The sequence below is a fragment of the Eucyclogobius newberryi genome, unplaced genomic scaffold (assembly GCF_026437365.1).
Source record: "Eucyclogobius newberryi isolate DKJ021-1_F unplaced genomic scaffold, fEucNew1.0.hap1 SCAF_97, whole genome shotgun sequence".
Classification (NCBI taxonomy): Eukaryota; Metazoa; Chordata; class Actinopteri; order Gobiiformes; family Gobiidae; genus Eucyclogobius; species Eucyclogobius newberryi.
Window position 1 is genome coordinate 232,250 of NW_027316540.1, and position 27,751 is coordinate 260,000.

General features: G+C 38.7%; 1 protein-coding gene across 7 annotated transcripts in view; it reads left to right on the forward strand.

Annotated features, from left to right (window-relative positions):
* kcnip4a (potassium voltage-gated channel interacting protein 4a) overlaps positions 1 to 27,751 on the forward strand; it is a 189,954-nt gene that overhangs the window by 147,357 nt on the left and 14,846 nt on the right. For 6 of the 7 annotated variants that reach the window (XM_072439585.1, XM_072439581.1, XM_072439584.1 and 3 more), the window contains exons 2-3: positions 14,521 to 14,645; positions 27,314 to 27,383. In XM_072439585.1, coding sequence (XP_072295686.1) covers positions 14,521 to 14,645; positions 27,314 to 27,383 — 195 coding nt within the window. Of the gene's footprint in view, positions 1 to 11,390; positions 11,491 to 14,520; positions 14,646 to 27,313; positions 27,384 to 27,751 lie in introns of all 7 variants that reach the window. The other variant, XM_072439580.1, reaches the window with a different exon arrangement.

Genomic DNA, 27,751 nt, shown 5'->3' on the forward strand with positions numbered 1-27,751 from the left:
CTCCCTTTTTGAAGTGGGAAGTTTCATTTTCTGATTAAGTCGTTTTTGTATGAATCCACTTTGCACCGATTTGACACAGTATTTTGGCTTTTTTGCCTATTTTCTGTTGAATCTTATCGCCTGGACCGACCTTGGTATGGGTGGTGTTTGTGTGACATTCAAGATTCCCTATATTTTAAGTGTCTTCCAGTGAAGTACAGATACAGTCATACGCGTCATATTAAGAAGGGCGGAAACTCTCCTTTGACTCAATAGGAATCTTAACTTTTTTACTTTTCCAATATGTTTCCTGGTGACGTATGTGTATTTTAAGCACAACTACCGTATTTACCGCACTATAAGGCGCACTTAAAAGCCTTTAATTTTCTCAAAAATGCCTTTATAATCCAGTGCGCCTTATATATGGATTAATTCTGGTTGTATTTACTGACCTCGAAGCGATTTTATGTGGTACACGTTTTGGTTCGCTTAATGCGCCTTATAGTCCAGTGTGTCTTTTATATGAAAAATGATCGACAATAGACCATTCATTGACAGTGCGCCTTATAATCCAGTGCGCTTTATAGTGCGGAAAATACGGTAATTCAAGTCAATTCTTCATGTAGGTTGTTGATATGGCATTACCTCTGCAAAGGTATCAAATTGTTCTGTAGATGTTAAAATGCAGCAGACAGCGCTAGCATTACAGTAACATTTAGCCCACAGCTACCGTACAAATATAGACTGACCGTTTTATCGTTCTTAATCTATGTATTTGGGTCAATGTAACTCCTAAAAGTCTGTGTTTGCGCTTGAACAGTGGGTGATAGATTAGCTCTTCTACATTGAAATGAATGGATCGCTTCCCCCACAGAGGTCGTTAGAGGACGTTCCCCTGGCTGTAACTATTCACATATAAAGTCTTTAACATGTTGTCCGTGATATCCACCCGCATCTCGTTGTCCGCTGCCTGATCTTTGAGTATTTATCTGTAAAGAACCCAGGTAATAAACCCAGAGGTGAACCTGGACACGATCAGAACTAAACCTGGACCAAAGCGAGTCTAGATCATACATTGGATTAAAATTGGCACAAACCAAGTGTCATAACGCGTTACTTAAGTGGTCCTCAGTGTCTCCCTGGACATGTTTACAAATCTTGGCCTTAAATGGAGAAGGAGCTGTTGTGCTGAAGCTGATATCCAGAGATCAGGTGGTGGACGGTTGGTAGAGGAGAACAGGACTATATTAGGAGCCCGACTCTCATCAGGGCTTCACTTTGTCTCTGGGTCCATTTACATGACCAGTGAGAATCAGATAAGCCCATCACTAGATCTGATTTTCGGTTTGTGTTTACGTGCACGGAAGAAATCTGATTAGTGCCAGTTCATTAATGGATTTTCAGAGTAATTACTGTGTTACGGATCATTTTCAAATAACTCTTTCGGTCTTGAACATTTGCTCTTTTGTTTTTGTCTTTGCTACATTAGTTGACTTTTTTTTTTGCATATATTTCCTTGTAAACACCGGCCCAAGTGTGAACAATTAGAACAAAAGCAGATTGTTCTAATCCAACAGTTAACATGACATTTCAAAAATCTTATAACTCCAAAAATCAGATTGGTGTGGACGTAAACACAATGACCGCTGCATTGACAGTGAATGGAACGTCTCATCATTAGTGAGATTATTATCATGTAAAGCCATGTTTTGGTTTGCCTCAAACAGAAGCAGTTCTCTTCCCCTATTGGGACTGAGGAGTAAATACTTGAGATTGTAATGTGCCTGGAGCGATAATAAAGTCTCGCTGTGGTCAGAGGATCCAACTTTCCTTTTGAGTTTGAGTGAAACGCTCCTTTTTGAAGTGGGACGTTTCATTTTCTGATTAAGCCATTTTGTATGAACTTTGCACCGATTTGGCACAGTTTTTTGCCTGTTTTCTGTTGAATCTTATTGCCTGGATCGACCTTTTACATGTGACAACGCAACATTCAAGAATCCCTATATTTTAATCGTCTTCCAGTGAAATACAGAAACACAACAACAACGCGTCTTATTAAGAAGGGTGGAAACTCTCCTTTGAATCAGAAAAGGTTGTTAATGAACAGAATTCACGAACATAGGAACTTGCTTTGGTGATTCGGTGCAACATAAAACAATGAACAATGATTAAACAACCTGTATAAAATGAAGAAATAAATACTTGAATTTGACTATACTAGTTAATTCTAGTTCAATTATGAAACAAATATATTAATGTCATAAATCTTGTTCATGACCTTCACCATTTGGATTTTAAACTGCTTTTCTGATATGTTTTTGTTGATGACTAAATACAGGATGACTGCATTGTACCACGGAGCACTCAAGACATATTTTTTCTACTTTGTATTCAAACAACTCAAGACAATCTACATTTGAATAGAAAGTTGATTTCCTTGTTGAAAAGAAAATATCAAAACAGATTTCTTTTTCATGGAGTTAAAACAATTGGTGAAGTCGTGAGTTTGATTCCTGATTTCGACAATATACTGCATGTCCTCCCTTCTCTCTCCCCCATTTCACACTCTACTTTCCTGTCAATAAAGCCTACAACCACAAAAAAGCAAGTGCTGACGCTAACAAAAAGCACCTTTGTGTAAACTTTTTCATTATTTAGACGGGTGTCCACTGTCCACATTACCTGGTCGGAACATTAAGTTAAACAAAGAGAAGTCACGGAGACCCAATTAATTAGTCGTCGGCTGCCACTCACTGTACGACCACTAATGAAGCTTTACGCTGCTGGTAATCCTAGCGTGTGAACTGCCGCGCGGTCAGGTGTGCTCCCTCCGAGTCCTGGCCTACTTTTAAGTCCAGTAGTGCTGGCGTCAAAGCGCTGCAGGGAGAATTTCCTCGTAAATAGACCATTCTTCATTTCTACATACGAGGAAACTAGTCAAAGTGCACCATAACAACAGCAACAACACCTTCAATTTCACATCCCATTATGCTTTGAATAATTAGTGGCATGTCATTTTTCTTACTATAGACATCTATTCTATCAGTGTTTTATTAAGCCGTTTAAAGTATGCTTTCTGATATGTAAAGATGCACTATGTCACTTTTCTGGTAGTGGGGGTCTACAAGAGAGACTGCCCCCTCTAGGTACCTCCAGGATAAGTTAAGAATGCCTTTTGCGGGACACTGCCTGCTCAGAAAGTCCAGATCACTCTCAGTCTTGTCACTGTTCTCATCTCTGTAAGTTCAGATGGACATGATTGGCAGGTGGATTAGCGAATCAGGGAAACACAAGGTTTGCTCGTATAAAAACAATTATAGCTGCTTAGGAGGAAAAAAGACGAGGAAAAGGACTGACTGCAGACTCGATGAGCGAAGCACAAAACTCTTGTTGATCTGAGAGAAGTTTGATTTGTGTTCTAAATGACAGATAACCACTGAGCTCCTTCACATACGTCACCGAAAGCTGATCTTACTGCACGGTTCTGTTTGAGTTTGTGATGGAGGGCGTGGGGACCAGGCTCGCTCTTCGAAAATGTGCCCAAGTTGCACACATTTTAGATATTGATAGATCTAGGTTTAAATTTCTTGCTCTATTTTTTTTCAATTTTAAAAGAAATACAGAGTACAGAGGGAATTTTGGTTATTTTAAATAGTATTTGACATCACAGGCAAAACAATAGCGTCTCCATGGAGAGAAGCAGGTGGCTGACCTCCCAACAGAAAAGTTACACAGTGCATGTTTTACTGCATACTGGCTCGTTTGAACAGATAGTTGTGGGAGTTGCACTCACCAGCAAAGTTTATCTGTCCCATGTGGAGCACTATAGGCCCTTATTGCTTAGTCTTTAACTTCGCACATAGAGCATAGGAAAGAAGGCGCACACTCAGCAGTTGCCCACTTCATCAAACTGTGCGCTTCAGCACCGCGGCCTACCGAGCCTCCATCGATCGGAAGCACGCGTTCTCGGTTGAGTGATGATGCATGACTTTGGATGAAGATGTATCAAATATTCATTCCTCAAGTTTTTGTATCGCATCGATCGGAAATTGACTTCTACTTTTTCCAAGATAAATTCGCAAATCCTGTAACGGGCATTGAGCCGGGGGCATTTGTGTGATGAGAACGGTGCAGCAGACCGTTAAATGGCCATAGTCTCAGAAACTAGTTACACTCCGGCGGACAGTCCCCCTGGTATTTACATTTTGCTGAGGCATTTTCTGTTTTTATGCTCCTCTCAATCTCGCCGGCTTGTACGGCCGCAGGGTAAAACATGTCTACGGCCGCTTTGTTTCCCCTGGGTCCTCGTGAAGTTTCTGATGAGCTGTACACTCGGCTGTGACATGCTATTATAGGAGCGGTCGCAACACAAAGGAGTTTATTGGCTGTTTTCCAGGAAGGCAAAAGGACATGGGCATGACTGTTTGTATGTGTGCACGTGAACCGTCTGGAGGCCGCAGAACTTTGTGTGATTCTCAGTACGATGGGATGTCATGGCAACAACACTGAATGTAAAGTGACTAAGCGTTCTTTATAGTGTTGTGGGAAAAGAGTAGTTTAATTACTGCAGATAAACCTCACAAACGCCATAAAAACACATTCATTTATCATCGTTAATGGGTGCTTGACAACAATTCTTTGCGTTCTTTGCTTTAAATTACTTTCTGAATATTTTTCTTCCTCAACTGTGCACACAAATATCTTCTACAAATTACACATTGTATGACATTTGAATAAAAATGTCCTAAAATGCCCTGCTGTAACAATAAAATAATTCTAGAATGAGAGACAGTTAGAAAAGGTGTTTGCATAAAGATGTGTACATTCTTTACTAAACTGACACGCCTATGTCTACTTTAAATATACTATAGTATAGTAAATATAATGTCCTGCAGTGTGACGTGAAAACCACATATTTAAAAAGACAGTTACATAAAATCCTGAAATAGCTCATCTGTCACTTATGGGGTTCAAGGTTTAACCCACAGATCAAAAGAAATAATGATCTTATTCTTATTAAAAACCTACTTTTTTCTGGAAAAAGTTTAAATGTACACCCGTTCGATGTCCTTAGAAAAATACTAATAATAACATATCTAAGTTGGGGCAGTTACATAATCATTCGACATATATATCCTTAATTACCTAATATATAGATGTATTAGGTAATTAAGGATATTTTTCAACATATAACGTGTCACGCCGCAGCACATTTTAAAATATCTGAAATGAAAAGAGTTACACCCATAATGATGTTGGGCTTGTATAGAGCCATACGTTTGTTGAAGAACTGCTAAGTTAAAAAAAAAAGTTGTATTATTTTGCTACACAGACGTCAGACGTCACACCGCTGGACTGGAAAAAGGCGTTACACCCCCAAACGTCAAGTACTTTACTTTGTTTGATTATGTTTTGAACTAAGTGAACCATATTTAACTTGAGCCATAACATTTATTAGTGCCATATATAAGATAAAATAAGATAAGATATATAAGATAAGATAAGACCTTTACTTGTCCCACAATGGGGAAATTCCATTGTTGCAACACAGATTAGGCACAGAAACGGATTAGGCGCAGAAGTATAATAATAAATAAATACATACAAATATTTAAAAAATCTGATCAAAAAAACTCTTATACACTCTTATTTACAGCTCTTATACAGACAGAAAATATTGTTTAAAAAAATCTATCCGTCTTAAAAATATACAACAATGCAACATTCTCACATCTTTGAAAAAAATATAAATGTTAAAAATAAATAAATAATTATGAATAATAAAATAATAAAATGTAAAGGTTTTTAGGCCCGAGCCCCAGCAGGGGGAGGGCCTATTGCTCCCGCAACGCTGCCGAAGGCAGCGTTGCAACTGTCTGACCAAACATGCGGGCTGCGCCCGCATGTTTGGTACCCCGTCGCCCCTGGCAAGTACAGTGAACTAGCCCATGCCGAAGGCATGGATCATGCATACTTACTCCTGCTATGACAGAAATAGTCAACAATTAGTGAATGGGCGTAGCCCATTCACTAATTGTTGACAACAGCAGCGCGAAGCGCTGCATTCCTCCAAAAACCCTCCTGGCATCGTCCCGTACGCGAGAATCCATGCCGCAGGCATGGGCCATGCTTGTATCTGCTCAAATCAATGGAAGTCTATGGGGAGTGGGCGGGGCATCCCGACGGAATAGGGAGTGACGAGCGCGTAAGCGCTCGTAATGATGATTCCACCCCATGGCGGCATCGGGAAGGCTTAGAGCTTTCAAACGATGTATCATTTGTTGTTATAGTAAAAACGGCTATATTGTTTTTGCTAAAAATATTATTATTATTATTATTATTATTTTTTTTTTTCTTGTTCTTCTTCAGCGCTTTGATCTCTAATTTGACGCCCTGAACATGCTCAAAAACTCACCAAACTTTGCCCAAAATTCAGAATCGGCGAAAAATTTTATTTTTTCTGGGCCATTTTTTTTTTCGTTAAAAAATGGCGCGACAGCGCCACCGACAAAAGTCAAAATACATTGCGCCTATGGGAGACGCCCCGAGGTCAACTTTGGCGTAAAGCTACGAAATTCGGGACACGCATTCCTCTCGTGAGTATAAACAAAAAAAATCATTGTGGCCACGCCCCCAAACTTACCCTATGGCCGCCATCTTCCTTTGAAAATGAAAACAAGCTGAGTTAGCCATTTTGTTTACGTCAAACTTTGACGAACTCCTCCTAGGGCGTTTTGCCCACCGACTTCAAAATCGGCGTACGTCCTCTGGACAAGTGGGGCATCTAAAGTTATTCAATTTTTTGAGATACCTTTTACGGTCTGTGTGCGGCGCAGCCGCAAAGTTGGACAACTTATTTTGGAATATTGCAGGTCTAAAAATTGCTCCCATTTGATCAAAACCAGTCCGATTAGGACCAAATTTGAATCAGTTGTTAAACTTTCTAGTTTGGACCAGTTTAGGCTGACAAAATTGAAATGGCAGTGATAGCGCCCCCTACAGAGTGACCTTTAAATTAACATTGAAGGTCAAAAATTAGTTTTACCAAAATTGTCTAAACTTTACCCAAAATTCTATTTTGCCGTCCCGATCACAAAAGCCAATCACAAAAATGCCTAAATTTTTACGCCGTAGTCGTAGCGATGACAGAAACCTCCCATGTTATCCCTATGGGAAAACCACAAAATCTCTCAAATTACCACATTTTTATGTTTTACACTTTAACGAAGTCCTCCTAGTGCGTTTTGCCCACCAACCTCAAAATCGGTGTACGTCCTCTAGACAAGTGGTGTATCTAAAGTTATCAAAATTTTAAGGATAACTTTTACGGTCTTTGTGCGACGGAGCCGCAAACGTTTCCCAGAATTCTGACTATTTGGCCTTCAGAGTGGCCTATAAACAATAGAGTTTTTCCAAATGACATGATATTTTGAACGAAATTCTAATTTGCCATCCTGATCATACAAGTATGAGAGCCAAAGTCATATTTTGTACGGCGTAACCGTAGCGTTGACAGAAACATCCCATGTTATCCTTATGGGAAAATCGTAGAATCGCTCAAATCACCACATTTTTACGCTTCACACTTTAACAAACTCCTCCTAGGGCGATTGTCCGATCAAGTTCATATTTGGAGAATATCATCTACACAAGCGGGGCATCAAAACTTACCCATATTTTGATTCTAAGTGCTACGGTCTCTGTGTGGCGGACCCGCAAATATATGTCAGAAATGGGAAAACAGCGAAATCTCTAAAATCACCACATTTTTACGCTTCACACTTTAACGAACTCCTCCTAGGCCGATTGCCCGATCAAGCTCATATTTGGGGAAAATCATCTACACAAACGGGGCATCAAAAGTTATCCATATTTTGATTTTAAGTGGTACGGTCTCTGTGCCGTGGAGCTGCAAATATACTGTCACAAATGGGAAAAACGCCAAATCCTTGAAATGTTCACATTTACGCTTCACACTTTAACAAACTCCTCCGTGGGCAATAGCTCGATCAAGCTTTACTTTGGGAAAAATTATCTACACAAGCGCGGCATCAAAAGTTATCCATATTTTTATTCCAAGTGCTACGGTCTCTGTGCGGCGGCGCAGCAAATTTGACTGACACTTGTGTTCATTTGCACTGGATTGGCCATGTCCAATGTGTCGCCGTCTGTCAAGTTCTTTTTTTATTCAACACACAATAAGGGCGCCATCTTTATCAAGTCGAAAGCGCAGAGTCGGAAGGCCGGCGGCCCGCGAGGGCCGTTGGATGCCGCTTGCGGCTTTAATTTTTTTTGTAGTCTCTCATCTTGATTGGAACCCATATTGAACCCAGACTTTATCACTCGAATAATGAAAATAATACATACTGGCGACTGTACTCCGCAGTCTTTCTCAGTCTTATTACAGAGCCCTGACCTTTGACCTTAGGTTGGATGCCCAGCATGAAACCCCGCCCTCCAGATGCAAGCACGCAGCTATAACGTCAGCTCCACTTTGTCACTGCACCCAAAGGCCAAACATTAATCAGACAGCCATGACGGCGCACTCTTTCCCCGCCCGATTACCGCCTCCGTCACTCACGCTCGGCATTATTCCTCTTCAAAGATGTGATTTTATTTATTTATTTAGAGTCTGCGCCAACAACGGTCGAGCTTTCTTCTGCTGGTGACAAACTAGACGGGAACGTGTCATCTTTCCTCGCTAAACGGTAAACGCTGCATTGTCCTTGAGCCCTGGAAAGGATGACTATACATGGGTAATGGCCACAGCCTGTTGTCAACGTTAATATATCTTAGTGACGAAGGCAACATCTGTGTGGTCGCAGCGTTTTCCAGGGGATATGTGGACGTCTCCTTCGCTGTGTGTCAAGCAGCTAATGAGAACAGATGAAAAGCCGATCCAGTCTTTATTTAGTCGTAAGTTACTGTGTCGTTTAAGTATACATGGCAGGTTTTTACCTTTTTCTCATTTTGACTTTATTTGGTGTATTTATACCTGTTGTGCATATACGTTATAGTTTTACACCAATCGAGTAGGTAATTGTGGAGAAAACGTTGAAAAATCTGTAGAAAATTACAGGAAGTGACATCACACGAGGGATATTCATTGCAGTCAAAGTTTATGTAGAATTTACACAAAATAAACAACATTTTTGACTCTCTTAACAAGAATTCAACAAAATAAAGGTGCTTTCACAGGTGTTTTTGCCCAGTGTTTGCTGATTAGTTCACTAGTGTGTTATCAATTACAAACAGGAAGTGAAATTACAAATCTAAAAAAATTGCTATTCTGTGATAACATTTCTATATTTTTCAACAAAATTCAATTATGTTCATCTTAACTGCATTTAGTTTAATGAGTCGTCCAACCTGTCAGAGGCACTGTGAGGGCAGAGAGATCTGGACCTAGAATTACTACATTATAAATTCTGCTGTTTTCCAAATTTAAGAGCTTTTTTACTTTACATCTACAGCATTACTATTTCATATTACATATTTCAACAAACTGTTTATGTTCAATATAAAACATTTTCAAATGTTGTTCTGGAAATTTGCAAATTGAGTATTGTTTTTTTAAAGAAAGCTGCAAAATAGGCTTAAAACACAATACTTTTACATTTACAGAGACGTTTTAACACATTTCTGATCAATTGCCACAATATTGTCAGAATATTGGGATCAGGATAATGAAAAATTTAAGGGAATATTTTTTGTCAATATTTCCCATATTGCAACGCTTTTGTTGCTTTACAAAACACACTCACGTGGGTTTGTATGACAAAGTTGTAATTCTGTCATAGAAGGGGTTGTGGGTTCAATGCCTAGGCCCAATTATTAGTTCAGTAGTTTTTCTGTTTACATTTGTAGTATTCTGCAAGTGTAAGTCTAAATGCCCATTGCACAGTCCAATCACACGACTCCTTTTAAGACAAATTAAAGAAATGTCAATTGTCCTTTTTGTAGAGCAACACTTCCTTTGCAAACACCATTTCACTGTTACTTTTTACTTAACACTTCAGGCGTTGGGAAATGCCACGTACAACTCTTCACAATAAGGCTGAGCGCTCAACTCAACTTCATTTTGCGTCCCTAAAATTAAGCCACAAATTTAACAATCGTCTCTAATGAAGAAAGAAACGTAAGAACATAACATAAGAATAGCTCTGAGCGGGACGGGAAACGGACTGCAGTGCTTTTTACACCACTCAATCACTTTCGCATATGACATAAGACAGTTTTTTTCCCCCCCTCCGTCTGTTTCGGCCATTGATTTAAAACCCCAGTCTAGAGTACTTTAATTTACCGGTCGTATATCACGCCGACTGGAAACCGGACCAAAAGTTTGTTTCGCCCAGCGTGTTTGGCCGTGCGTGAAAATGGCGGACTTGGGATGACGGATAGAGTGACACCGGCGAAGTCAGAGCCACCATATCATATTTAGGGCCTCGTCTCTTACCCTGATGGTCCGCAGTGCACTCGCAGCTCCGTGAATAAGTAATGTAACCCACTGAACTACTTGTCCCAAACACGAGGCGGGGAGTGCCATATTTGGGCAACCGCGAACCTCCAGAGCAGAGCTGTGGGGCCAACATGCACTTTCACTCCGTCCTTTCTGACATTATTAAACGTTGCAAAGACCTAATCAGGATAATGGATTAAATATGAGACTTGTAGACCATTGCTAGAACATTGACTGTCGTAATGTTCTATATATAGTTGTGTTTGGGCTGTTCTTTGTAAACCTTCAGGGCTGAAACTACTGAATTGATTCATCGTAACTAAGCGCCGACTATTTTACCAATCGAATAATCGTTTTGTGGACAGACTCCGAAACCTGCCACGTGCTGAGGTTTTATTACTTTTTACGAAACAAGAATTACAGCGAAAATACATAAGAAAAATGTACAATCTGAGTATTTTTACAGACAAAATTAAAAAAACACAGTCGGAATATTCTCGGAACACGTCAGTTTAGCTTCATCCGAGTCAAATTTTGTTTAAAAATGTTTAAAAACTATATTTGCAGGCTTATTGCAATCAAAATCAAGTAATTGAAAGAATTATCACAATGTTATTCAATTACCATTATAATTGTTAGTTGAATCCATACACTGCTTCATACATTTTTGACTTGAAATGTTTAGATCCAGACAAATACTTTACTCTAATTGAACAAACCAAAGAAACAAACCTTTAACTTTTGCTTTAAACCTGTTCTACATATTCTTAGGAGGTATACTTAAGAAGCGCCATGGGTAAAAACCTTATATTTAGAGTTGTTGTTGTGAAGATTCCTCTTTTAAAGCTGCTTCTCTTGTCCCTCTTGGCCGTCTGCATGTCCACTTACCAGAATGTGCCGATGTCGCCGTTGCCCGGGTAACCCCTCAGCCCTATTATACTGTATTTCCCAGGTTACCCCCCGATTGTGCACAAGCGCGGAGTGAGAGCGCGTCTCCGGAGGCTCTTTCCCTGCTCCACGGCCAAAAAGCCGTCCTGCAGTAATCAAAGCAAGTGGCTCGTCCGAGGCTTTCTGTTTGTCTCTGCTGTTATTGTTGTCACTTCTGTTACCACTGTCAATATGAAGCTCAAACTGCCACAATCTTTTTCCTCTTTTTTGTCTGCACAACACAATGGCCACTTGTACATAACAGATGTGTTTTTCATATATAAGAGGCGGTTATTGGAGATTTTGGTACTAAAAGTGAGTGAAATTGTGTTATAACTGAACTACTTTTAGATTTTGGTACTAAAAGTGAGTGAAATTGTGTTATAACTGAACTACTTTTAGATTTTGGTGCTAAAAGTGAGTGAAATTGTGTTATAACTGAACTACTTTTTAGATTTTGGTACTAAAAGTGAGTGAAATTGTGTTATAACTGAACTGCTTTTTAGATTTTGGTACTAAAAGTGAGTGAAATTGTGTTATAACTGAACTACTTTTTAGATTTTTGTACTAAAAGTGAGTGAAATTGTGTTATAACTGAACTACTTTTTAGATTTTGGTGCTAAAAGTGAGTGAAATTGTGTTATAACTGAACTACTTTTTAGATTTTGGTACTAAAAGTAAGTGAAATTGTGTTATAACTGAACTACTTTTTAGATTTTGGTGCTAAAAGTGAGTGAAATTGTGTTATAACTGAACTACTTTTTAGATTTTGGTACTAAAAGTAAGTGAAATTGTGTTATAACTGAACTATTTTCAAATTTTTTTACTAAAAGTGAGTGAAATTGTGTTATAACTGAACTCCTTTTTAGATTTTGGTGCTAAAAGTGAGTAAAATTGCGTTATAACTGAACTACTTTCAATTTTTTGTACTAAAAGTGAGTGAAATTGTGTTATAACTGAACTTCTTTTTAGATTTTGGTACTAAAAGTGAGTGAAATTGTGTTATAACTGAACTACTTTTTAGATTTTGGTACTAAAAGTGAGTGAAATTGTGTTATAACTGAACTACTTTCAAATTTTTGTACTAAAAGTGAGTGAAATTGTGTTATAACTGAACTACTTTTTAGATTTTGGGACTAAAAATGAGTGAAATTGTGTTATAATTGAACTACTTTTCAGATTTTGGTACTAAAAGTGAGTGAAATTGTGTTATAACTGAACTACTAGTTCAGAGTACCTCCAAAACTCTTTTATATCTTATTTTAGAGTGCGTTAACTTGCTCTTGTCCTGGTTTGGTTCTGGTCTGAGCACAGTTTAGTCCTGCTGTGATCTGGTCCTTTTCTAATCAGGCCTGTCACTATAATTACTATATTGATTTATCAGTCATTAATTCGTAGATGAAACAATATTCTTAGGGGGATCAATATTTATCGTGTTTACATTTGTACTTTTGTTTGTGTAATTTTGTAATGATCATATTTGAGCTTTAAAGGTTTGAAAGAGTAAAACGTATGACTCACTAGGTGTTTAATTCTGCCATTTATTTATTGGAATTCATGTTTTTTAACAGTGTGACAGGTCTAATTCTAGTCCTAGTTTAGTTCCAGTTTAGTCCCAATTTTGATGTGGTTTGAGAAAGTGACACTGTATGAAACTGAATCCAATAGACGAATAAAATTAAAGAATGTTTAGATGCTGGTCATAATGTCATAACTAACCCCGGACGCACATTTATTTACATTAATTAACAACAGTTGACTACACATCTCAGGTTAATTGTGGTCAATTAGAAGCGGAGGTCTTTGGCTTGGGGCCGGCAGAAGAGCCGTGCGGGGGATAATGAGGCGTTTGGACACTGTGTCACGCTGCTGGTCTATGAAGGGCCTGCACCAAACGGACAAGTCCTACTGCCCAGTGCGAGACGGGGTCAGGCAGCAGCTGGCTTCATTACAGGCCATTACTGAGCTCCACAGAGTTCAGCCGCCCCCATCAGCAAGAACAATGACTGTGTTTGAGAAACTCTGGTCTACATAATGAACCTGGCTGCTTAAAAGAGACAGCAAGATAGTATGTTTCTCAATGTAATGGCAAAATCGATTTACCGTAATGTTTGGACTATAAGCCGCTACTTTTCACACGCTTTGAAGCATGCGGCCTATACAACGATGCGGTACGTGATAGATTTTTACGAGCTAGCAGCCTCTAGGGGCGGGGTTTCGACACAAAGATGGAAGAGATAGTGCGCAGAGAAAATGCAGTTGTTTTTTGCTACTGTTTTGAGCAGTCGGTTTGTGCAACACACTCATCGTGGAAAACAAGAAATGCGTATGATTCAGCTTTTAAGTCAAAGGCAGTCGATCTGGCAGTCAAAGAAGGAAATAAATCTGCTGCATGTAAGCTTGGCATCAATTAATCGATAGTGAGATGTTGGAGAAGACTTTTGTGGTTTTAGTTTGCAGGAGGAAGATGAATGATTTTCTGGTTGGCTAAAGTGTCTTTAACATGACGTGTTACTGCCATTTATTGCCATGTTACAGGCACTATTTGGAAAAAAGCATGTTTTATCTGAACAAAATGTCATATACTTTGCGTGTACCATGTGTAAATATCTCATGTTACACGCGTGGCTTATATTCAGGTGCACGTAATAGTCTGAATTTTACGGTATCTGTGTTCAGCCTCAAGCTAAATCTGTACTTCTACTTAAATCTGGTACAATGCATCTTTTCTCTTGAAGATTAATGTTATATATGCACTGTCCTTTTAAAAAAATTAAATGTATGATGTTTACAACGCATAGATTCTGGTTTGGATGCCAAGTTGATCCTAACATTACATATTCCTTGATTTTTATTCCTGGTTGTATGTTTTTGTCCTGATTTGGTCATCATCTTTATTATTTTAGGCTGGTTTCTTACTTTGTGCTTTGGTCCCAGTTCGAGCCCAGTTCAGTCCGACTTGTAGACTTGATATGTTTTTGTTCTAGTCCTGGTTTCGATGTGGTTTGTACATAAAGGTTGACGCACTTTTTGACTACTCACTGGATCATTGTTACACCAAAAAACTTCAATGTATTATTTTTGCTTGTCTTATGAACGGAACTGCTTCTGTATCGTTCCCAAAATGGTGACCCTCTCCCTTTCTCCCGGTGCAGACAGTATCGAGGATGAGCTTGAACTGTCTACGGTCCGTCATCGTCCCGAGGGCCTGGAGCAGCTCGAAGCTCAGACGCGCTTCTCCCGCAAAGAGCTGCAGATCCTCTACCGCGGCTTCAAGAACGTAAGTCACCTGTGATACTTACGCGTTTAGGTGTCGCAAAGGTATTGCACGTTCACATTGAGAACCAGGATCTCACAAGAGCTACAATCGATGTTTAATGTAGTTGTTTGTTGATTCATCATCTTCTTATTCTTGTTAGAGACCTTACGTTGCCAGTAGGGCTGCTAATATGAATAGTTTTCTAATATCTTGACTCTTTTGGGGGATATTCAGACATAACAACAAAGCAAGCCATAGGAAATGTGAATGTACTAGGTTCAGGTATCACACAAAACCTGAATGATGGAATGTAGTAAAGGTACAAACATATAATGTCATAAGGCCACAGTTATTCTATTACTTGGTTTACAGATTTTTAAATGAAATATGTTGCACAGGCGGACAGAATATAAATATAAATATAATTTCAATTTCAAAAGATGTTTTCTTCTGGGTTTAATTTAAGGCTATTTTGCTTTGTCGGCGGTACATTATAAAAAAAAAAGGTAATCATTTATTTTATTTATATTGTATAAATCAATAATCTAAGTGCGGCGGATCCGTAAACCAAGTAATGAAATAACTAAGGCCTAACTTCATTTAAAAGATTATACTAGAAGTCATTTAGTCTTGCTGTTTTATACTTTCCCAAACATAAAGATAAACGGTAACAATAAAAACAGCCTTTTTAATTACTGCATTTTTAAAAATCGCTCCCAAACCACCTGCTTTTACTGATCACTGACGATTAGAGATGACTAAATCTCAATTTCAAATTTGATTAATCGCACACAGCCCCACATTGTTTTAGAGTTAACCTGGAAAGCTCTACAGTAAATCCTCTCGCACATCTCATAATTCCATGACGACACGGCTAGTTTGTGTTTGCCTTTGATCAGTCTGACGCATGCTTTTTACAACACTCAGCCGACAGTCTCCAATGCAGCTCCAAACACTGCAGTCATCACATCTGTTTTACTTGTGCTGTAACAAAAAACCCTGTATCCATGCAACAATATCCTGTCAACTCATCTGTATTTCACTTTTACACACAATTAGGTCACTTTTCAAAGCCAGCGCAGAGCATTGATTTTAGTATTAGGGTCATAAGTCGCGTTTATGGCACGGCGGCTCCATCGCGAGCTCTGGTGTGAAGTGTAATGAGATGACCCAGAATTAACACAACCCAAATTGTCTGTCAGTGAAAGAGCAGCAGCAGCAGCGGCGGCGGCGGCGGCGGCCCTGTGGTAGTGGATCTCCCATGATGCCTCTGTGTTCCCGCCGAGACCTCCCACAAAGCCAGCCCATTAGCGTAGTTCACTAGAGAGCAAAGGCGTGAGCTAACGAGGGCTGTAATTTGTGCCACGCGCTGAACTGACGGCTCTGCTCCCGGGAAGAGGCTGCGACTAAAGGAGGGGGTTTCAACATGCGGTACTGGGACTACTGGTGCTACTCGAGGCGTTCGTTTGTCAGTCAGTGCTGGTCTGGGTCTGGATTATGTGAAATAAGTCTCCTAATTACAAATATAGAATGATATCAGGAATGTGGATGCTTTTTCAGCTCCAATATCCATAGTATTGATACTTTGGCTTTGATTAGGCCGATATCAAGGCGTGGCCAATATTGCCATTTAATATCTCCATATTTTTGGGGTATCCTGATAATACTGTTTGACTATCGTTATGTCAATCCAACAGAAATGTGTCTTTAAATACATTGGTTGAGGTTTAATTATCAGACAAATATGATATGCATTTTGACTTAACAATATTCAAAGCAACATTAACAGTATTAAGTTCGATATATTGCACTTCTGTCGATACCAATACAAACCGATACCAGAGCCTGGACTGAAAATAGCATTTCATTCCTTAAAACATTCATTTCAAATGATAAAACGGTCTGTCACTGCAGAACTTTGTATTAAAAAAAAAGTTCAAACATTAGTGCGATCCTACAAATATTGCACAAAAGGTGAAATTAAGTCATATTAATACACAATATCCTTGTCTAAAGACTAAAATGCAAGTTTCTTTAATTTCAATTTTGTATTAACCCTTTTGAAGTATTTAATTTTATTTGATGTTAAATATTCTAATTTTGCAAATCTTTTGGTCATATCTTTTATATCTTTAAGTTGTACAGCCGGGTTATGTCTGTCTTCCTTGAGACTGAAAGGATTTTTTCTTTGCACTCTTCTCTTTTGTTTGTGATTTTATTAGTTTAGAAAATCAGTTGGATTGATCATTTTTAATTTAGTTAATTTTATTGTATTTCTGTTTCTGTAATTTCTTTGTGATTTGAATGCATTTTTCCTGCTGTGAAGCACTTTGAATTGCCTTGTGTATGAAATGTGCTCTACAAATAAACTTGCCTTGCCTTGCCTTGCCTTCCTTTGGTCCTGTTTTAAACCTGTTTGAACTTTGAAAACAGTTTGAGCCAAGTTCAAGTCGGTTTGACTGTTCTACATCACACTTATATTAGCCCATAGACACGGCAGCATAAATAAAGTTGCACTTCTTCGTGTGGAAAGTTTTTAGAGACTTATTAGACTGAAAATACCACTTTGATACAACAACAAGGGGGCAATAAACAGAGCATATACTTTGTAGTAACTTGCTCTGCACTGATTAGCTGCATGGTCAGTTTACGTGACCATATTTAAGCAGCGTTCCTCTCAGGCACGTGCAGCGATAAAAGCAAAACACTGACCAGGAACATTTCCCATTAACTCAGTTCCACAGATGGTCTTTACTGCTGTGTTTGGACAAATACTATGACCGACTGAGGCATAAGCAGATAACTAGAATCTTTTATTTATTTTGGGCTTTTTAGGTTGTTGTTTGGACATTTCTGTCAACGGAAATCACATTTTGAATCAGAACAAAATGTTCAAACAGTCAAGTCTTTCAGTAATTCTAGGGAAAAGCTCCAAACACGTCTTGTATTAGTTAAGCCGTTCATATTTCTGTGTCTTTCAAATGGTAATGCTCCTGGACCTGTTTAAGATTCTCGCTCATTGAGTGAACGCTGATTCAAAAACATAATTTGCAAATCTAATTGCGATAACAATGCTTGTCCGAATGCTTTGTTTTTTACTGCCCTGGTTGTTGTGAATGACTCATTTGGCGAACACCTAATTTAGATTTGTGATGTCAAGGGACGTTTTTTTTCTCATTTTGACTGAAATACAGTATTCAGCATAATATTTGGTGTTCTTGTCATCCTAACAAACAACAAGATGAAATACCGTGTAAATCTACCTCGATTTTGGGACTCATTTGGACAACAGTTCTTACAGAGGGACAGTATAAAGTATTGGCATTTGAAGCGTGACTATCTAGAGCAGGCATGTCCAAACTAGGACCCGTGGGCCAAATGCGGCCCTCTGAAGTTGGTCTTAACAACAAAAAGTAGTACTATTTACAGAAAAAAAATAAAAATGCAAGTATTTTGATGTTATACCAACCTAATGTTCCAAGTCGTATTAAAGGTGTGGAGGCTCGAAACTGAAAAAAGTTTGGACACACCTGATCTAGAGCATTTACCACTGTACTTAAAATGATGAACACAAATCCTTAAAACAGATCTACTCTACCCATAACCACACCGATTTGAAGGATTTTTGAAGCTGTTTGTATTATTACCATGTGTGAGCCTGAGCAACTACAAGAAAATCCTGATTTGGTGTTAATAAAGCCCTGCAATTTTACGATCTGCCCTGGAGGAGGTCTAAACTCTCACGGTAATTCTAGTAAAGAGCTTTTATTATTCTCCTCAGCGCTGGAAGATGAAGCAAACTGCGAATAGCCATGACAACAATTGCCTTGCCAAACCTTGGAGCAGTTTTCATTACTATTTAATTGAGCAATTTACAGTTTTCAAATCCCTACCGGCCAATAACACAATGACAAGACACTCTAAAAAGAAATGATGTCGGCTATTAAGCTGCAAACGACAATATGTCACTTTAAGTATTACATATTGTCTAGAGAAAGTTCCCCGAGTTCATAAACATGGTGTAACTGTTGTTTTATTACACGTGGCAACGGCAAGTGGGCTGGAAAATACAGTTGTAGTCCTAAAAAGCCACAGCCAGACCCTGACCCTGAAGGCAGCCTCTAAAGTTCTCACCGCTAATAAGAGCTCTGACCCCATGTCCTTGTGCCCAGAGTTTTAAAGAGAGTGGAACAGCTCTAATGCGGCCGGATGGGGTCATTTGTGTTGGCAACAGACTTCATGCCTCATTTGCTCAAAATGTGCTCAAAGTGCAGGGTAAATCAAGCACGCTGTCACGGAGAGGCAAATGTATGTTACACGGACGTCCTAAAAGTATTTCCATGAGCGTTATTTAAGCTTTGAGTGAGCTCTAAGTTTTCTGTAGAAACAAAAATCCTGGACATAATCATTTAAATGCAAAAGCCATTTATGGTTCATCATGAAGTGTTTGTCTCAGGGCTATAGCCGACTGAAGACATTCATGAGCGACTAAAGACACCTGTTCGATTAATCGACTGAACGGGACAGAAACGTGAAAGTGTCAAAACCACAACCACAAAGGAGCTCATGCAAAAACTACTATGACTACAAATAAAGTACAAGGAAACCGTGTATTTATGTCATTTAGACCCGTCCAGGAGTGATGTGTGTAGAACACAGCCTGGTACTTATGTAAACATTCAATGCCATTCATTTTATTGAGGATGATTAATACAGATGTATTTTTGTCATTGGTAGACGGCAGACACACACATGGTTGTTGTTTATATGTTCATTACATTTAAGGAGTAATAACCAACATAACCTGTAGTATCTAAAGTTGACTTGTAGGACGTGCAGCTCCTGGAGAAACAAAACAAACTGTTGTGTCTCACGATGTTTTTGGTGCATCATTGTCCAGAATAACATCATTGTCAGCACTAACGGTAACAATCTTCACAAAACACTTCTACATGATGTTTTCTAAAGAGTCTAGATTGAAAATGCATTAGTGTTAACGTGTGGTATGTTTCCAGCTAATGGAACAGTGTTTTACACTGGGAGAGAGGGCTGGGCATTATGGGAAAAAACATCATACCATTATTTTTCTCATATTGATGGAGCTTAATTTTTGATTGGATTTTTTTGGTCTTTCCAAAAAAAACAAATTAAAAATGGCTTTTAGTAATGATTTCAAGATCATAAACTATACAGACTTTTAATCTGCCATTTAACACAAATATTTTTTCTTTTCACAAATAAGTCTGGCCTTTGTTAAAAAGTTTTTCCTGACAGAAAATCGACTGTGGACTTTCCATTCGAAAAACCCTCACAAATAATTGAGGATTTCACACGTCTCGATCTGTTGATCTTTTGATTAATTGCCCAGCTCTACTGGAAGGGTCTTTTACAGTTGTGCAGATAAAGACTATATTCTAAATGAAATAATTAGATGACTAATAAAAATGTCAACTAAAACATCACTGACCAATAAACGACTAAAGGCTGACAGCTCTATGTTTTGTTTTTGTTTTATAGTCTTGACACATTTGAATAAAGGTCGGTGTAATCCCTCATTTATGTTTTTTAAAAACAAGATGTTTCAATTTTAATCAAAAGCCATTCTCAATATGTGGATCTAGCCTGAGAACTGGGTTATTTATTCTGTCGATCAGATTTTTTCTTTGTTCCCCTATCAGCCCTGTAATGGGCCATAGAAATCCTATTGTTAGCTGGATTCAGCTCCATCATCACTGATGAGTACCTGGTTAGCATAAAAAATACGCAGGGCTTCAAAATACTGTTGTATATTACCAGTAAATTTAACCTTAAACCTCCATTTATGTTAAAAGAGGGATTCTTTTCTTTTTTTTAACTCCTCATTCAAACATCTCTTCTCCTGCTTAGAATCTTCACCTCACAGTCTTCAATAGAGTGGTTAGTGGCTTTAAGATGAAGATGCACTGCACTCTGGGGTCCTGGATTTGTGTGTCTTCTGTGCTGATTAAGCCTCTTGTGCAGTGTTTAGTCTCTCTTACTGTATGTAACGCTCTTTCCTCACTGCATTGCTCTGTTTCACTGCAGAATCACGTTGAAGGCCAGTTCCATCTACATAGAACTGCTCATATGAAATGACCCGGGTAAACTCACTATGTAGGTTAGATGGAAAACATGGCTGAATGTATCTTATGCATTTCTATTGGCGGCATTTTTCTCTATAAAACACAGCGCTTCTTTGTCCCTCTCAAAGTTCACAGAGAAGAGCAGCACCTCAGGCTCCAGATTAACATCTTCTTGCTTCTGAGCCGTTAGGACCGATGCCTCCGCTCCCAGGTCGGTCCTCGTAACGTTGCTGCATCGCTTCACAAGTTGCCGCTAAGGAATTCCATGCCTGAGAGCTCGTGCATTTCACCGATTTGTATTTGAGATTTACTTATCATGGTTGAGAAAAGTCAACGAGCGATTCCAATGAACATAAATCTATTCTCTGACCTCTGGCTCTAATAAGACAAACGCTCAGTGTATGATTCACAACACGGTTAAATGACTCTTGAACGGTGATGCGTTTGTTTACTCGTCTGTCTGTAATAATCATCACTGGTTAGACTTTCAGCGAGTTTACTTCTCCCTCTCGCTGTGGCGCGTGATGACAGAGGTTTAATTACCCCACAGGACGATGAATACTCCAATAAGTGAAAACCCCACTGTTTTTAAGCCATCTGTGCTGAAAGAAACAGAAATTGAACAGTTACAGTGTTTATTTGAACCATAAAGAGTTCGCACTGGCTAAACTTAATTGTTTTAGTGACATTAATATTGCTCTCTTGCTTAAAGGGGACTTTTCTGGTGATGTTACTTTACCGATAATGTTCCAAAATATGACATTAAACTGATTTATCTCCTTGAAAACGAGCGGATCTGTGGAGAGGCGAGTTGTAGGAATGCAGTTTTTCATGTTGTAGTTAAATCGTATCGTGATAATGCTGTGACGTGTCTTGTCAGCTGATTTACACAAAGAGACAACAATAATATACCGTAATAATTGCCGCAATGAAATTCTGTTTGTGTGATTTACTTAGACAAGATTGAAATGTATTTAAAATGAACTGGGCTAGTTTAATCATCATGCAAAGGGCCAAAAAGAAATGCTTTAAAACCTCAATATAACCTTCATTGTAATATGTATTTTATTACAAAAGGAGAGCCTATAAAGTGAAATGTAATGTAAATCAAAGAGGTATAGGAGTGCCCCAGAGCAGAGAGTTTCAAAGTTTTTACAATTATGCAAGTTAATTCTGTTGGACTGTCTGAATGTATCATCTTGCCCTTTTCTCTTTTGCAGAAGCTGTAGGCGGCCATTTCTGAACTTTAAATTGAATTCCGGGGACAGAGTGTTAGGGTGATGACTGTATGACTGCCTTTCAATACTCTCAATCAAAAACCTGCCGATACCATCACCGCGCCGCAACTCTGATAAAACACGAGCAGAGTCAGGAGTTAGAGGCCGAGTTTTCTTTTTAAGTTTGTGAAGATGACTAAGATGTTGGGCCACAGCCAATTTTATGTCACCGTTTAATCAGCGCGTTATCGCTAATGACGGTTTTTAATTGCCCATCTGGGGTAAATAGAAGCCCTCCCTGCTTCTGTAAAGTGGTTAATTACCTCCTGCGTGCAGTACTCATGCACAAGGTACACGGCTGACAGCCAAGTCACTGCAAAGTTGTACTATGAGCAAACAAAGCACTAATGAACAGTGGAACTCGATCCGTTACGTGCTGCGAGGTAGATTCACACTTTGGAATTCAGTTGGAACGCAGTATTCTAAAAATCATGGTGTGTTTGGTTTAACAAGGTCGCCTACTGCGCGGGGCGTAGAGAGCAAATTGTTTTGTTTGTGCAACTGTGTGTGTGTGTGTACAATTGTCTACACGGATTATCATGTTGACAGAAAGTGTTTAAAATGCTTATGTAACTTTTTCTGGTGAATGGTGCGCCACTTGCTTTACCTAGAACTTGACAGACTATGGCCAGATGGATACAGTAAATAATGCCATACTCTGGAGCATTCTGCACTAGTGTCTGAGTACACTGTGTATGATATAATGTGACTCACTGAACGAAAATGCAGTTAGGATCAATATATTTTGAATTTTGCCCCCCAAAAAATTTATAAAAATATCTTAACATTTGTTCACAGAATGGCAATTTTTTTTAGATTTGTAATTTCACTTCCTGTTTGTAATTGATGACGTCACACTAGGCAATTACCCAGCAATCACTGGGCAGAAACTCATCTAATGTCACATTGTTTTTTATTTGACAAATGAAAATATATGAATTCATGTTTAAAAGGTCATAAAGTTGTTTATTTGTGTAAATTCTGCATCAACTTTGACTGGAATGAGTGTCCCTGGTGTGACGTCACTTCCTGTCATCTTCTACAGATTTTTCAAGGTTTTCTCCACAAATGCCTACTCGATTGATGTAAAAGTATAATGTATATGTACAACAAGGATAAATACAAAAGTCAAAATTATAAAATCATTAACACCTGTTACACGCACTTTAAAGTTAGTAAAATGTCATACAAATGTGATTGTCTTAAAGGTGCAGTGTGGTTTTCGCAGGTCACACTAAATGGTCTTTGAGTAATGACTAGTTTTTGAAGCGTTTACTGAGCAGAAAGGATTAAAAAGGAACTATATTAGATTCAGTATAGATATATTTATCCTGGGCTTTTTTGTAAAGCTCCACCGTGTAACTTGCATCTCCACAACACTGACTCCTTCTGCTTGTTTCCATGGAAATGTTGGTCCTGTAGCTATAATATTCCACAGTATGACACTAAACATATGTATCTCCATGAAGAAAGTATGGCTAACACTTTGTATTTCCATGGAATCATGCAGGTTACTTTCCACCTCCTGAAAGTTACACTGTGTCACTTGAACATAGACTTTTTTTTAAATAATTAAGTCAATAAATAAACATAAATTACTGGTACAATTTGTCAAAACCTCGTAGCTGTTCTTAAGCCTTTATCAGGCACCTCTTTAACTCTTTGAAGACATTTCTATTTGCAACTCTTTGCTCAAAACCTACACATTTAAGATGAAACGGAGTGGCATGTTGTGCCATGGACTGTAAAATCATTTTAGTCAGCCTGTCACTTCTTCACTCAAAGCTGTCTTTCTTCTGAGTACTTTCCCTAAGCCAAATCTGTGTCCCTGTGTGCCAGAAAATAGTCTCCTCTCCAAAATGGCAGAAATAGTCAGAGAGGCTGGCACGCTGAAATATAGGAGATCAAAAACACAGAAAAGCTTAAACCCTTTTGAAAAAGTGGAATTTATTTTTCTCAAACAGAGTTAACCAAAACACTGGGCAAGCATCAAATCACATCCAATGGTGATTTACCTGTTATTTATATAAAGTTATATATTTGTGTTTTATATTTTGGTAAAATTCTAAAATTGTGATGAATTGTGACCTGTCAATCACCCAGCCTGTGTCACGCCGAGTGATTGACAGGTGGATTCAACCAATTACAGTGAAGTATGAGCTCTTAAAAGCATCCAATTTATTAAAGGATCATCTCAAATGGGTTGAAGCTGAAAAGACGAATTGAAAGAAGAATTGTTTTGAAATGCTAAAAAACTCTATCAGCAACGAGCATTAGTCCAACATTAGGCATATTTTGAGATGATCCCTAAGTCACTGCAGTGGTGTGCGTCATTTGTTGTTGTTGGGCTTTTGGAACTCGATATTCGAACTGACTCAAAACTAAAAGGAACGAGAGAAAAATATGTTTGTTTGCTACAATTAAGCAACGTTAGACTTCAACAAGCTCTGCACTGGAGTCACAAACTGCAGAGTATGATCGCAGCAACCGCCAATGGCACAGAATCAACTACTCAGGAAACAGTTTGGCATTCAGTCTGTTTTTATTTCTCTCATTCAGAGTCACGCGCACAAAAAGCTGATGAATAATATGTCTCTAAATGTAATATCGCAAATGACTGCGGCGTATGTTCCTCCACATTTCTGTTGAGTTCTTTTAGAAGTAATGAAAAATATGAGGCAAGTTGTCCTGACAAAAGTTTCAGCAGCGTGTGAACAACAGGATAAACACAACTGTGACTCAAAGAAAAGCCCCATTTGAATCTTAATGTGTGATTAAAGATGCACTGTGTAACATTTGTGTGGTGTGCAACGGTTACAATAAGCTGTATTGTTATTATCGCATTGGAAAACAATTATTTGTGCCCATATTATCGAAAATCAGTAGTAGTCAGTAGAATACAACAAGAAAATTCTTTAATTCACAAAAATCCAGTAAATTACTACCGTTTTTTTCCGGACTATAAGTCGCATCGGAGTATAAGTCGCACCAGCCAAAAAATGCATAATAGAGAAGAAAAAAACATAATAAGTCGCACTGGAGTATGAAATGTGTAAAGAAGTGTGAAAATAACAAATAATATCACATATAAGTCGCTCCAGAGTATAAGTATATAAGTATAAGTGGCCAAAACTATGAGAAAAGGTGCGACTTTTTTCATGGCTCTGTCTCTGAACCTGCTGATCCGAGTTGGCGACGGGAGAAAAAGCGAAACCTGCTTTTCTGCCACATAAACACAGTGGAATCTTTTTTTTTTTAACTGACAAGTACAACAAATGGAGACGAATGTCATTATCAAGAAATGTATTCAGTTGCAGTTACTTATTTTTCTTCCATGCGCTCAAAGTCAGATGATGGTTATAGTTCATATCAAGTCCAGAAAGTCTTCATTTTGTCTGATTTGGACCTGGTTTAGTCGTGATCTAGTTTAAGTTTAGTCTTGACTTGTCTTGGATGACTTCAGGCTAACGTTTGTTTCCTCACTCACACAAAACATGCTTGAAATCATATTATAATACTCAAATCCCTTCTCTTTTCTCATGACTTCTTTCATAAACGCCACCATGTTGCTCTTTTCCCCTTCATAACCACGTTACACCGTATATTACACCGTATACACAGTATTATACAGCTGCAAAACACAGAAGAAGAAGAAGAATAGCCCCTCGCTTTGGAAGATTGCAATAAAGTTGAAGCGTTTCCTGAGCTACAGAACTTAATATCCTGGACCCCCGGCCTTGCTCTCTCTGTTGCTCGGTGGCAGAAATTGAAGCGGCAAAAAAGTGTCTGTTTTTATTACGGCGTCGACTCGGAGCGAGGTCATCCTCTGCATCGCTGAAAGAAAGCAGCCTCCTCACAAGGCCTTAGATAAAAGTCTGCAGTGCGTTTGAGTTACAGGTGACAGAGCGACACTGTCATCCCACAAAACACGCCACGTTTACCTTTATCTAGAGCAGGCATGTCCAAACTAGGGCCCGGGGGCCAAATGCGGCCCACAGACCAATTTTTGTTGGCCCTCCAGCTTTCTGCTATGTCGACCCAAACAACAAAAAATAGTACTTTTTACTGTGAAATTGGGTAAATTCAGGCATATTGATGTTATACAAACCTAATATTAATGTTCTAGGTATAATTAGAGGTGTGGAGGCTCATCGTAATTACGTCAAATGCAAAATTTCGAATGATTCACTTTGTCATTCAACAAATTCGACATTGTCAAGTTGTTTGTGGCCCTCTGCCCCGTTTAAGTTTCAAAATGCGGCCCTTGGTGAAAAAAGTTTGGACAGCCCTGATCTAGAGTTTCTCAAGCTTTTCGAAGCTACCACCACCACCACCACCACCACTACCACTACCACTACAACCACCACTACCACTACCACTACAACTACCACTACAACTACCACTACCACTACAACTACAACTACCACTACCACTACAACTACCACTACCACCACAACTACCACCACCACCACAACTACCACCACCACCACTTTTTTGTGGCGAAAATACTCTTTTTACTGTGTTTACTACTCTGGCTTTTTCCACGTCCTTAAATGCACACTTTGGTTTCTCGTCTTCAACCGTTAAAATTGAAATATTCGTCATGACGTTAAACCTTTTCCAGACTGTTGAAGGATTTGTTCATAAATAATTCAAAGTTTTAAGTTTGCCATCTGTATACCGTATTTTCCAGAGTATAAGTCGCACCAGCTAAAAAATGCATAATAGAGAAGATAAAACATGTATAAGTCGCACCCCGGCCAAACTATGAAAAAAAGGTGCAACTTATAGTCCAGAAAATACGGTATATATTTTTTATTGCTATTTTCAATTTTTCGGATTTAAATGACTCAAATATGTGCATTTTTCCACATACAGTTTCTTATTTTGAGATGAAGATGACCTTTTTCTTACATTTATGTTGATAATCTACAGTAGTTTTCAAATTGTAGTAATCTGTATTTTCCGGACTATAAGTCGCACTGGAGTATAAGTCGCACCAGCCAAAAAATGCATAATAGAGAAGAAAAAAACATATATAAGTTGCACTGGAGTATGAAATGTGATTGCAAGCGTGAAAATAACAAATAATATCACATACTACATAAGAATAAGTATGTAAGTATAAATATAAGTCGCACCCGAGCAGAAGTTATGAAAAAAGGTGCAACTTATAGTCCAGAAAATACTGTATTCAAGTTTTATTTCTCTCATCACCTGCAGCGTCTCGTCTTTGATTAGATCAGTGTGTGAGTTTGTCTCATCTTGGCTTCATACAACAAGTATTAAACTATATCTTGTTGTCTTTCAGGAATGTCCCAGTGGAGTGGTCAACGAGGAGACTTTTAAAGACATCTACTCGCAGTTCTTCCCACAGGGAGGTTAGTATCATGTTGTGGAGCTCGCGTTACCTCGATCTACTCTTACTACTCTGTATCACATTTCCCGGGACAGTGTTACGCCTTCACACGGTCACGCACAACCGTTTTTTATTTAACTGTAATCACAAACTCCGCCCTTAGTAACAGGCGCTGACGTACGTAGCTGTCTTATCTCGGAGCCTCTGATTATTCTGAACAGATCTGGGCCTAAAACGCACTCGCCGCCTTTGATATCTGCCCAGAGAACAATAGCACAACTCGCAGCCTTCAGCGTTCTGCATTTACCGTATTGTCCGCACTATAAGGGGCACTTAAAAGCCTTTAATTTTCTCAAAAAACGACAGTGTGCCTTATATATGGATTAATTA